This window comes from Triplophysa rosa, linkage group LG15 (genome assembly GCF_024868665.1).
Source record: "Triplophysa rosa linkage group LG15, Trosa_1v2, whole genome shotgun sequence".
Classification (NCBI taxonomy): Eukaryota; Metazoa; Chordata; class Actinopteri; order Cypriniformes; family Nemacheilidae; genus Triplophysa; species Triplophysa rosa.
This window is the reverse complement of record NC_079904.1, coordinates 6,998,010-7,010,083: the sequence shown is the minus strand read 5'-3', so window position 1 is coordinate 7,010,083 and position 12,074 is coordinate 6,998,010. Positions and strand designations below refer to the sequence as shown.

At 37.9% G+C, this 12,074-nt stretch overlaps 1 protein-coding gene across 1 annotated transcript in view; it reads right to left on the bottom strand.

The window, feature by feature from the left end:
• Positions 1–231: 231 nt before the first annotated feature.
• The window catches only part of kifap3a (kinesin-associated protein 3a), a 28,421-nt gene continuing 16,578 nt past the window's right edge, over positions 232–12,074 (bottom strand). Inside the window, exons 15-20 of the mRNA XM_057353831.1 lie at positions 11,937–12,062; positions 10,089–10,187; positions 9,891–9,976; positions 8,778–8,964; positions 8,536–8,629; positions 232–343 (exon numbers count right to left, since the gene is read on the bottom strand). Of these exons, the coding sequence (XP_057209814.1) occupies positions 232–343; positions 8,536–8,629; positions 8,778–8,964; positions 9,891–9,976; positions 10,089–10,187; positions 11,937–12,062 (704 nt within the window). The remainder of the gene's footprint in view (positions 344–8,535; positions 8,630–8,777; positions 8,965–9,890; positions 9,977–10,088; positions 10,188–11,936; positions 12,063–12,074) is intronic.

Genomic DNA, 12,074 nt, shown 5'->3' with positions numbered 1-12,074 from the left:
TGCTAAAAGAGACAGCTGGCTGTAGAACAATTGAGAACATTCAGCTCAACACATTCAGAATGAGAATCGTTGAAAATGTAAAGAATGCCCACATACTGTATAAGGAAATACTAATTATGAGGAAAAAAGCAGAATTGTTGTTTCTATTTGAAATGACAGAGACCTAAATAATCCATTTAATTGTAGTTTGCAATTTTTCTTCATTATAGTAGGCTGTAGGACGCAGGGCTTTTACCGAGATGCAGTGTAACCGTAATAAAACTGCTCATCCGGCCGGAAGCCATAAGCTGTGGTAGGACGTGCTGGAGTCACTCCTGTCTGTCCATATGCTTCTGTCAAAGAACTAGAGAGAAACACAGACAGATGTCAGCCAGTCTAGCTTGTTACACTGGGAGTCAATATAATGATTAGCACTGATTCATCGCTATAGTAACAAGAATCAGATTAGTTTGTGATTCTTAGGATGGTGATTAGCATAGCGCAACGCCAAGGTCGTGGGTTAGATCCCAGGGGATTGCACATACTTATAAACAAATGTATAGGATAATGCAATGTAAGTCGCTTTGGATAAAAGCGTATGCCAAATGCATAAATGTAAATGTGATTTGTGTGGAACTACGATTATCATTAGCACTAGATGGCGCTATGATCCTACATCCTTCATAGCACAATATGAACTGATCTCAGTTCAAATCTAGGTATACTTCACTAATAGTTGTGAACTGAAACAGAAAAAATGGTAAAACCAAAAGATACTCAAGGCCTGGCCCCCAAAAAGTGGACATCGGAACTCTTCGGAAAAAAAGTTAAAAGTGTACAAAAGTACAAATCTTATTTGTCATGCCCTAAGAGGAAACGGGTCAAAAACCTGAGGGAGGTTGTCATAATTCATCATAACTCATGAATGAAATGGTTAAACACCTAATGGCTGGAATACACTACAAGACTTTTAAAATCTGAACAGATTTTTTTTAAACTAGACATCATACACTTGCAGACTTTTTGAAAGTTTCAGATAGAAACACACTAACTGATCAAATCTGCAGACTGGCACAGACTTTCTGCAACAACACCTTGTAGTGTATTTTAGCCTTAAATCACGACTCACTGTTTTTAAAGCCAACAAAACAAAGACTATTTGTTCATGAAAATGTTACATTAAATAAAAAAACAAAATTCAGTTTATTTTTGGAGATATTTCCTCTCTATATCAAATACTGTAAATGTTAATTACAAAATAAAAAACATCTATCAAACTAACATACTTTTTTGTTTAGTTTATAAACTTTTGGTAATATTCTGTCACATTTTCACCCCAAGACTGTCTAATTTCTGACACTTTAAAGATCCTCAACATGGCCAAAATTCTAATGTGCCCCTCCTCCTAATGCTTTTAATAGGTTCGGCTATTTATACAGTATTCAGCTGTCAGCTGTATATGTATTTTATAACAGGTGTATAAAATCAAGCACACAGCCATGCAGTCTCCTTACACAAACATTTTCATTTTCATGAATGGGGCCTTTTCCTGTTCCAGCATTACAAAGCCCCTGTGCACAAAACAAGGTCCATTAAGAAATGGTTTATAGAGCCCGGTGTGGAGAACTTCAAAATTAGACCTGAACCCTGCCGAACACTTTTGGGATGAAATAGAACATTAAGCCCATGCAAGCCAGGCCCCGTCACTTAAATCCACACAGACATGTTCAAACAACTTAGTGGAATACATTCCCAGAAGAAGCGAGGCTGCCAGTGCAGTGATGACCGTTTTTAATGCATACACAACTTGTACACATTGTCATGATATGATACTTTATGTACTTCTATTGCTATATACAGTATAATAAATAACCACAAACCCACATAATTCCATAATCATTACTCCAGCCAAATGGCCAACATAACCATCTCACATCAGATTGGGCAAGTGTGATCTGTGTCTAAATAAACACCCACCCGTCTGCAAGACTCTCTGGTCTGGCCTCTTAAAATATGAGTTGTTTGCTTTGCCCCTACCAGCTCCCATAATGCGATGTTGTTTTTAGACCAAATCACTTCCAGCGATCGGTTACGCGCGTTACCTCTTCTCTCCCAGTACAGACTCCAGGCAGGAAGTGTGTCTATATTCTCCAAGGAACCCTACTGCTGTCAGGGGAAATTTCAGACTTTGTTAAAAGGCTCGAGAAGGAGAGGCTGGACGCCAAAAAAGAGTCTATAAGACACCGAAACACAAAACCAACAGGATAAGATCAAAGACGGGGGCTGATGGGAAGGATAGAGTGATGAGACATGGGTCAGATGATGTCACAAGGTCAAATAGGTCATTTGGCAGCTCTGTGCAGATAAAAACACTCAAAAGGGTCTTGGATATTTGCGTTTTACAACGCAATGTAGTGAACAATTCGGTGAGACTGGACACAGGCTGACAAAAAAATTCCAGTGTCTCCAGACTGGCCCCTGATGGTTAACACTGAGGTGAGACCCTGTAAAAAAAAAACAACACCCGGAAAACTCTAAACAGGAAAGAGTCAATGTTGCCAGTCTCTCCTCGTTCCTTCCTCTCCTGCTCCTGATCACAAGCATCTGTCACTCTTCAGTTCACAGTGAGTGAAAGTTTCAGACAATCTACAGTCCCACGCTGGATTAGGACACTTGAGCCAAAACCAACTTAAAAAGGGATTGATAATAACATTAAATAATAAAAAATGTACTGATAATGAAATATCAAAGCAAGTGACACATGTAAACATGATTTTAGACATACGTTCACAGTAAACTTTAATTTATTTAGAATATATACCAACTAAATATAAACCAAAGAATTCATATTGTATTATTGCTCCTGTATGACATATCGCTTTATTGCTCCCTGAACTCTCTGTAAATCGCTTTGGATAAAAGCGTCTGCTAAATGTAAAATGTAAATGTATATATACCTGGATTTAACTAAGCAAATAAGTAAGAGCCTCCCATTGGATTGGAGGTCTAGGTTCAGCAACGTTATGTGCCCAAAGAATGAGGTCAGCTGACTACCTGAATATACTGAATGACCAGGTTATTCCATCAATGGGTTTTTTCTTCTCTGATGGCACGGGCATATTCCAAGATGACAATGCCAGGATTCATAGGTCTCAAATTATGAAAGAGGGGTTCAGGGAGCTTGAGACATCATTTTCACACATGGATTGGCCACCATCCAGACCTTAACCCTTGTGGCTATTTTGGACATTTTTGTTTTCTTTGTCGTTTTGGCTGTGTTCATGCAAACATCATAGATTTTGCCAAAGGTTTGTATTTTTTTTATTAGAATTATTATTATGCTCTATTTTTCTTTCATAAATGTTTTTTAAACTAGGTACATACAATTGTTACACTCAGGTCCATTTGGACACAAATGTCCTTGTTGAAACCCATTACAAATTTTTAACTGTTTGCCATGCAAGCATAAATCATACATTCCATATAAAATCCCTTGATTATGTTGGCAAAGAGTTAAAAATTACGAAAAATGAATAAATGTCAAGAAAATTCAACATTTTCAAATGTGTACTACTATTTACTTTTTGCTTATGCTATTTTTTCCATTTTAGTCTATGGAGCATTTCAGTTTTCCTGTTTCTGCTGTATACAGCACGGTGGGCAAACCGAACAAAAGATAAAGCTATAACTGTGTTTATGTGTTAGTATAGATGTCAAAGTGTGGTTTGTATGTGTGTACTGAAAAATGTTTGTGTGTGTGTTTGAAAGACATCGTATTTTACAGCAAACCACAAATCTAACACCTTATATTCAAGACACTGTAGCTTACTGAGATTTGTTTTTTATCCCGTATTATTCATTTTTAATACTTTTTTAACTGAGATAAAAGGTGAGCTTGATTTTGATGTAGAAGTTCAGAAGCCCTTCAGTACAGTTTTCACCATAAGGGCATAATAGATGTGGCATTATGTAAACGAACAAGGTTAAAACTCTGAAAATGAATGCATTTTTGGTAGTTATGATCTGGAAAGGATCTGGTTTAAGCATTAAAGTTAGTAAAAGTAGAAAAAGTTGAATATATAGTCATTTTATGGGTTTTTTTGAACATGGACATTTTTATCCATTTTGAACCAAGTGTGATTTTTTTAGAAATCTGACACAGCTCAAAAAATAATAATGCAATAAAAATCATGTTGTTATTAATTATTAACATATCCAAGACTGTAATAAAAAAAATCGGATTCACAATTAGTATATGGAAAATATTTAGAATTATTCATTTTTTCATGAAAAACAACAGGGTCACCATGTAAACAAACTTGTATTTAAAGGGTTAAATAAATGAAATTTTGGTAGTTATGATAAGAACTGATTCTAGTGAAAAAAATAAATGAATTGAAAGTGTGAAAAAATATGGATATATAATATTTTTATGACCGTTTTTGGACAGCCTAAGTGTGAGTTTTTTTAAATTGATGAACAAGGGTTAACCCTATTAGAGAATCTTTGGCATGTGCTGGAGAAGACTACAAGTGCTACAAGATTAATTGAACTCTGGATGGGAATAAATGTTGTGACATTGCAGAAGCTTATCGAAACGATGCCACGGTGAATATGTGCCATAAAGCTAAAGGCGATCCAACAAAATATTAAAGTGTGTGACTTTTTTTGGACGGGCAGTATATATATATATATATATATATATATATGATTAGATATAAATATTATATATATATTATGTATATATACTGTATATATATACAGACATGCTCAAATTTGTTGGTACCCTTACAGCTCCTGAAGAGTGATGAAATTAAAAGCTATTGTATCATGAATACTTTGGTAAAGCAAAGAAGCTGTGGAAAGAGAAATTATTGCTTATTCTACAAAGATATTCTAAAATGGCCTGGACACATTTGTTGGTACCCCTTAGAAAGGATAATACATAATTGGATTATAGTGATTAGTTTCTTTAATTAGTATCACACATGTATCCAATCTTGTAACCAGTCATTCAGCCTATGTAAACGGAGAAAAGTAGTCACTGTGCTGTTTGGTATCATTGTGTGCACCACACTGAACATGGACCAGAGAAAGCACTGAGGAAAAAAATCTCATATTGGCAAGCCACAATCCTTCTGTGAGAATGTCCTTTGGACAAATGAGTCAAAACTGGAGCTTTTTGGCAAGTCACATCAGCTCCATGCTCCGTGGAAAAAATCAAGCTTTCAAAGAAGTGAACACCATACCTACAGTGAAACATGGAGGAGACTCGGTTATGTTTTGGGGCTGGTTTGCTGCATCTGGCACAGGGTGCCTTGAATCTGTGCAGGGCACAATCAAATCTCAAGACTATCAAGGCATTCTGGAGCGAAACGTACTGTCCAGTGTCAGAAAGCTCTGTCTCAGTCGCAGGCCATGGGTCCTCCAACAGGATAATGACCCAAAACACACAGCTAAACTCACCCAAGAATGGATAAGAACAAAACATTGGACTAATCCTATCATCTAACCTAACATCTATGGAAAAAGCTGAAACTTGCAGTCTGGAGAATCATGTGACAGAACTGACTGAAATTTGTTGTGAAATTTGCTATGAAAGTTTGTGACAAGCACATAAAATTATTCATTTTTTCATAATGTATTTAAGGTGGAGTTGTTTGTAATTATGAATCTATTCTATTTTTATTAGTCTCATTGTGTTGTGAAAAGGTACAGGCATCGGTACAGGCATTGTCGAGTACCAGAAAAAAATATTGGTACTCGTACTCTGTCTTTGAAAAATGGTATCGGTGCATCCCTAATATATATATACAGTATTCATATACTGAGATAATTGTAGTTAAAATCTGATAGCCCCAATACATACATTTAAATCTCAGATTTCTAAACTAATGTCAATGAGCACAGAAATTTTTTTTGAGCTTTAGTGATTTGAAATCCTTCAAATAAACTTTTTGTTTTAATCTTATTGACTCTCCTAATGTGATTGTATGATGTCTAATCACATCCAAATGAGGAGCTCCCATTCAAGTAAACCCAGCAAAGAATTCCTACCGTCCTTTTCATCTGGAACAACTAAGCGTTCTTTATGCTCTAAATGAAAGATTATACTGCGCAATTCTGTAAATAAAAGTGATTCTATTAAAGGTTTTTTAAAAGAGCCGTTCCCGGTGTGTCTGGCTCCTGGCTCGGCACTGGGGAACCGAGGCTGGATTTCATTATTGTGTTAACCTGGATCCCTAACGCCGTACGGACAAAATGAAAACCACACTTTCAGGTCGCCCAATTCCCTGCGCGCTCTCAGTGTATTCTACAGGTATCGTTTACAAAGAGCCGTGAAAGAAAAAACATGGCTTCCTCTGGCCTTCCTCATATTCGCTTACTTCTTGTTTTTCAGCACCTCAGCAACCACCCCAAACTCCCCATTCTATCTTTTCTCTCATGAACTCATGTATAATTTAGAGAGCACACTTTATTTCTGGATGTGTCTCTTTTATTTCTGTTTCACAGCCAATGACAATCAATGAGTAGACACAATCCTAAACAAATCCTAAAATTTACAATAAGGTTGTATTTGTTAACATTGGTAAATGCTAGGGATGTAACAATATTATCGATATCGTGTTATTGCAATAGCAAAATTGTCTCAATATTATCGTGGTCACATGACTGTATGAAACGATAGGTCGTCCGGGCCTAACATAGAGAATGTTAGAAAAAATAATAGATGTTGCCTTTGGCAAGGGCCATCTGGTGCAATTTTTTTATTTTATAAAAGGGATATTTAGGTCATTTGACCCATCTCATACTCATGGCCCATCTTAGACTCAGGGGTCTTCAACTACTTTACTTTGAGGGCCAGATTCCAAAAGTATAAATAGGATGCGGGCCAGTTTTTTCCCATATCACAATTTCTTCTGTTATTTTGTATTTCTGTTATTTATTACATGCATTTTGTTCCTTTTATACTGTTTTTGTTGCTGTTACTTATAGGCCATATATCAAAACATGGATATTGCATCCAGTATTTGTGCCTTTTCATTATATTTAAGTAAAAGGGGTACTGTCTTTTTAATTGTATTTTATATTCCTTAATTCGTTAGCTTACCCAAAAATGAAATTGCTGTTAGTTTACTCACCCCCAGTCCCCCAGTACTTCCACGATGTGGGTGGCATTGTTTTTCAAGAAGATATTTGGTTGAATTAATCAAAGTCAAATTAATCAAAGTCAAAAACGCTAATACATTCAGCAAAAAAAAGTAATCCCTGCCCCTTGATGTTAAACTAGCGTCATATAAAGCGAATCAATTGGTCTGTGCAAGAAGCTGAACACTATTATCATAGATATGGCTATTATCACATCTTCATGTGCCCCACGCACTTAGAAGGGCAGATCCTTTGAAGTGCAAGTTCTGGAGGGAGATGAACAGCTATTTTCGTAAATATAGCTGTTTAAATCATACATAATGAATGCAGTAATTAAAACAACATAGTTTTTCCATTATCTGAGACAACAGTTCACGTGGAGTAGTACGCTTCCTGTAGTTAGACCTATCGCGTGCGCATACTGACTGCCCGTGGCTGTGGATTGCCGATTATAAAGTTGTAAATAACATTTATCAAGCTTATTTAGCTCTGTCAATCGTTATGAGCCACGGGAATTACTTTCGTATTGAATGTAGCAGCGTTTTTGGACTTTCAAAGATGTGGCGTCTCAGGATGTGCATTTCTTAAAGCTCACCATGCTTAAAGTCTCTCCACCTATTTGAAATGTTAAAGCGGGCCAGGTAAAGATGATTGGAGGGCCGCCAGTTGACTAGCCCTGCTATAACTCATACCTCTAAGCAACAGTTATGATTAGAGGATAAAGAAAAGAGGATGCTTATGGCACGTTTCCAAGTCATCATTTGCCATTTAAAATACCGCAATAAATATTCTACCGTGGGCTTTATACCGAGGTATTAGCGTACAGTGAGATTTGATATTGTTACATGCCTAATGCTTTAGCTAACATGAACTAACAATGAACATTATAGTTTTTCAGCATTTAATAATCTTTTGTTAATGTTTATCAACACAATTGTTCATGTTAGTTCATTGTGCAAAAACTAATGTTAACAGTTACAACTTGATTAAAAAAAAAACTTATTAGTAAACGCTGAAATAACATGTATCAATGTATTATTTTCATGGCCTTACATCAAATAATCACAAAAAATATTTTCTACATCCTCACGACACAAAACCGGCCACATCATAAATCATCACTTCAGTGTTTTGCACAAACCCCTGAACGGTAGGTGTGTGGCAACTGAGACAGATCTGGAAAAGCTGAATAGCCGTTTTTAATTTCAAAGCTAAAGGGGTATTACTGTTGGAGGAGCGCTGCGGCCTGCTGGGATGCTGGAGGACTCCTTCACGCAGCACATTTGAGCCCTGCCCTGCTTAAAGCAACAAAACTAGCAGACGCGGATGTGTGCGTGCGATACAATAATAACAAAACCGACCGCTCCGCTGTAGCCGGTATGACTGATTAGTCGTATTTAAATGTACCTGCTGTGGAACCCCTGTGGTCCTAACAGGTCTCCGTTCTGATAGTCTGTGAAGAACTCTGGACTAATGGCACCATCTGCTGGGATTATTCCATCTGCAGAGATCACATAAAATGTGATTTATCAGTGCAAAGCTATTACAGTCATAGTGAAATGACAGAGATAAATCACAATTTGATCTTTTAAATGATAAAACAGTTGCATTTATGACTATTTATAAACTGCATTTCTAGGAATTATAACCTGCGCTGTAGAAGAGGTCTGGCCGTTCCAGAATGTCCCCATTTTGGAGGAAAGGTTCTCCATCATCTCCGTACATAAACGGTTCTGCCTCATCCATCTCCCGGTTCTCCACCATCTCCAGCCACTGAGAGTTATGCCAGCGAAACTTCTCGCTCTGAATCTTTTTGCCCCACTCCACATCATATTCCTATACCCGGGAGAGAGAACAGAGTAATAACACAGGACACAGAGAGGCTCAACTGAGAACTGAGAAGAATCGGGTTTGCTGTGTTGCTTGGCACACGGGTAACATGGTAGCTGTTTATCTGTTCTCTACAGGGACTGTGTTTAATAAACCTTCTTTGAGGTAGATGGAAAAAGTACCCTGACTCTCCAATCAATCATCCCCACATGGGACGGATGGAATGGGGCTCTGATAGGCACCTGGTCTCAAACAGGCCTTTTTGTCACAGAAGCCAACCTCACCAGCGAGTACAGTGACACGTTTAGAAAACATTAAAGATGGCACACTGCAGAACTCCAGCGGCCAATCAGAGAACCGGGTCTGATACTCTGGCCAATTAATCAAGCGCATGAGCCCGTGACATGTCTGAACGTTTGGATAAGGAGCAGGTTTGAGTGTTTTATAAACAAATCTTGCAAAATCCTTTAACCATATCCAGAAATGGCATGTAAAAATGAATTATGAATGACTTCTCCTGTCTAGGTTGAAAACCGCAAAAGCGCTACAGAATTAAACCAAGACAAGGAATATGAGTAAAAATATCTCACAGGAAAACAGATTTCGTATTCAAATTAAAAGATAAAAAGCATTTCTATGTATGTGGATCTGTGTCTCTCCTCACGATCTACATGACAGTAAGCAGACGTCATCAGACGTCAAGCTCTCTCTCGTTCTTTGATCTGGTGTTCTGCTTTAACGGCCCCGTCTGATCACATGTGCGGAACGCTTCCCTTGGCCTCAAGACCAGAACTAATTACATTAATCTGAGGCCTGCAACAGATCACATTTGACCGAACCGCTTCAACAACAGCACGACAGCGACGGCGGTCACCCAATAGTCCTTCCCTCAACTACACCTGATTTACAAACCACGCATTTTTCATACTCACAGCGATAATATCCAACGTGTTATCACACACTTTGCGGATTTCAGCATTCTTGTCGTGCATCAGGTCAATGAGGTACGCTGGAGCCTCTGTAGGTCAGAGTCAAAGGAAAAAACGGACAGACAAACCACAGTACAGAATGAATCACACCATGGAGCATTGTCACAGCATGCTGATGAACAACAGCAAAGCAAAGGATACGTGTTTCTTTTATAATCACGTCTCGAGTGGCCTGGTGAAACACCATCTGATAGAAGACGTATACAATCTGACAGACGAACTCGTCGTCCTCTTGCTGGGCTGAGGGAGGTGGAAGAAAGATTACCAATGTTTCTCGCGGATGTAGGCTTGTCGAAAAGATAAGCAAACTTCAGTGTTATTATAGTGCCAATAACATGTTTATCTATAATAATTAATGTATTTTTCCAGATAACAAGCAGTGACGTTAGTAGGATAGCTAACTTAGCTCTATAGACATTTAACGTTAAAAGCAGCACTCGGTGGCAAAATACGATTGTGTTGCGTTCCAGCTCCAGCTTGAAGTCAAAATAATTATTCTGCCACACCGCTATTATTCACTACACAACATACTATTAGCTTATACTGTGTTTTATTTGTTAAATTACGAGACGCAAACTTTAGCGTACGTTAGCTAGCGGACCTCCAGTTAACGTTAACTCTTTAACTGCGAGGAATGTAAATGGAAATAATCCATGCAATTTTGACATTATAGTTCAGCAAATTGTTTCTATGTGTCATTCAGAAACACGTAAATATGATAAGTGGCATGTCATGACTTTAGTAATCTTAGAGGCTGTGTCCACCGAGGCGTTTACGCCTGCGGCCGGCGTGTTTTTTCAATTGTTTCCTATGGAAACGCCACGCTTTTAAAAAAAGCCATCAGCTGACGTTTTTTTTCCGCGCTCTGCGCTGGTACTATGCGTTTTTTTCACGCTCAGCGCCGGCGTTCGACCGAGCGCCCCGAGTTGAAAAATGCTCAACTTTGGGCAGAACGCTGCGCCTGCAGCGGGCATTTTCTGCCGAGCTCCTGCCATTTTCAGCCGCGTAAATGCGCCTCGGTGGACACAGCCCCTTATTGTGGCCACTTTAAATCACCGTGAAGAAGAGTTTGCCTTATACTTATACTTTCCCTTGTGCGCCAAGGGGCGATTCACATTTCGCGACTTTTGCGCACGCAAAGTTCGCTATTTTAAATGGGGCGCTAAGGGAAAAGATAAGGCACACTCTTCTTCACGGTGATTTAAAGTGGCCGCAATAATACTACCGTGCATTTTCATTACAGTGGTTTACCGTACTACCAGTGTTGGGAGGGTAACTATGTAAATGTATTCCGGTACAGCTACGAATTACTTCATAAAAAATGCAATCAGTAACGTAATCCAAGTATCACAATATAAAAATAATGTAGTCCGATTGCTTTTGGATTACTTTAGGGTCACATATGTAAATAAAACAGAAAAGCAAAATGGTTTTAAAAACTCTTTTCATTTACACAGAAGAAAAAGCAGCATCAGAATTATCTTGAGGTGGCTCAATGAATATCAAATGAAATACATATAAAAACAGGATTTTATTAGAGATTAAAATGATTAAAATGAATAATTATTGTTGATTATTGACTTTGATATTGTAATCATTATAAATAATGTCAGTTAACACAATACATTATAAATGTAATCTGTTTATAGGCTATGTAGATAAAACAAGCTGAGAAGCATTAAGGAATGTACATGAAATTTTATATAGAAATTGGTTGCTCAGCACAAAAACGCCTTACACTTCGATATTTTAAAACAATATCTTCAGTTCTGAAACTATTGTAATCCTGACAGTAATCTAATTTTGTACTAACTGCAACTGTAATCTGATTCATTTGTTTTTTCATGTAACTCTAACGGATTACAGTTATCAAATTTTTGTATCCTGATTACTGTAATCCCGTTACATATAATCAGTTACTCCCAAACCCTGCGTATTACCAAACACCGGCACATATCTACTCGGATGTGAAACAAAAATGAACCGTACCATTCAGTAGTTCTATTAAGGCTGGAATGATGCCTGATTTGGCCAACATTATGGCACAGGAGTCATCCATGGAGACGGTGCCGATCATAATGACCACCTCCAGGATTAGGTCATCCTCCGCACAGCCTACAGACAGGA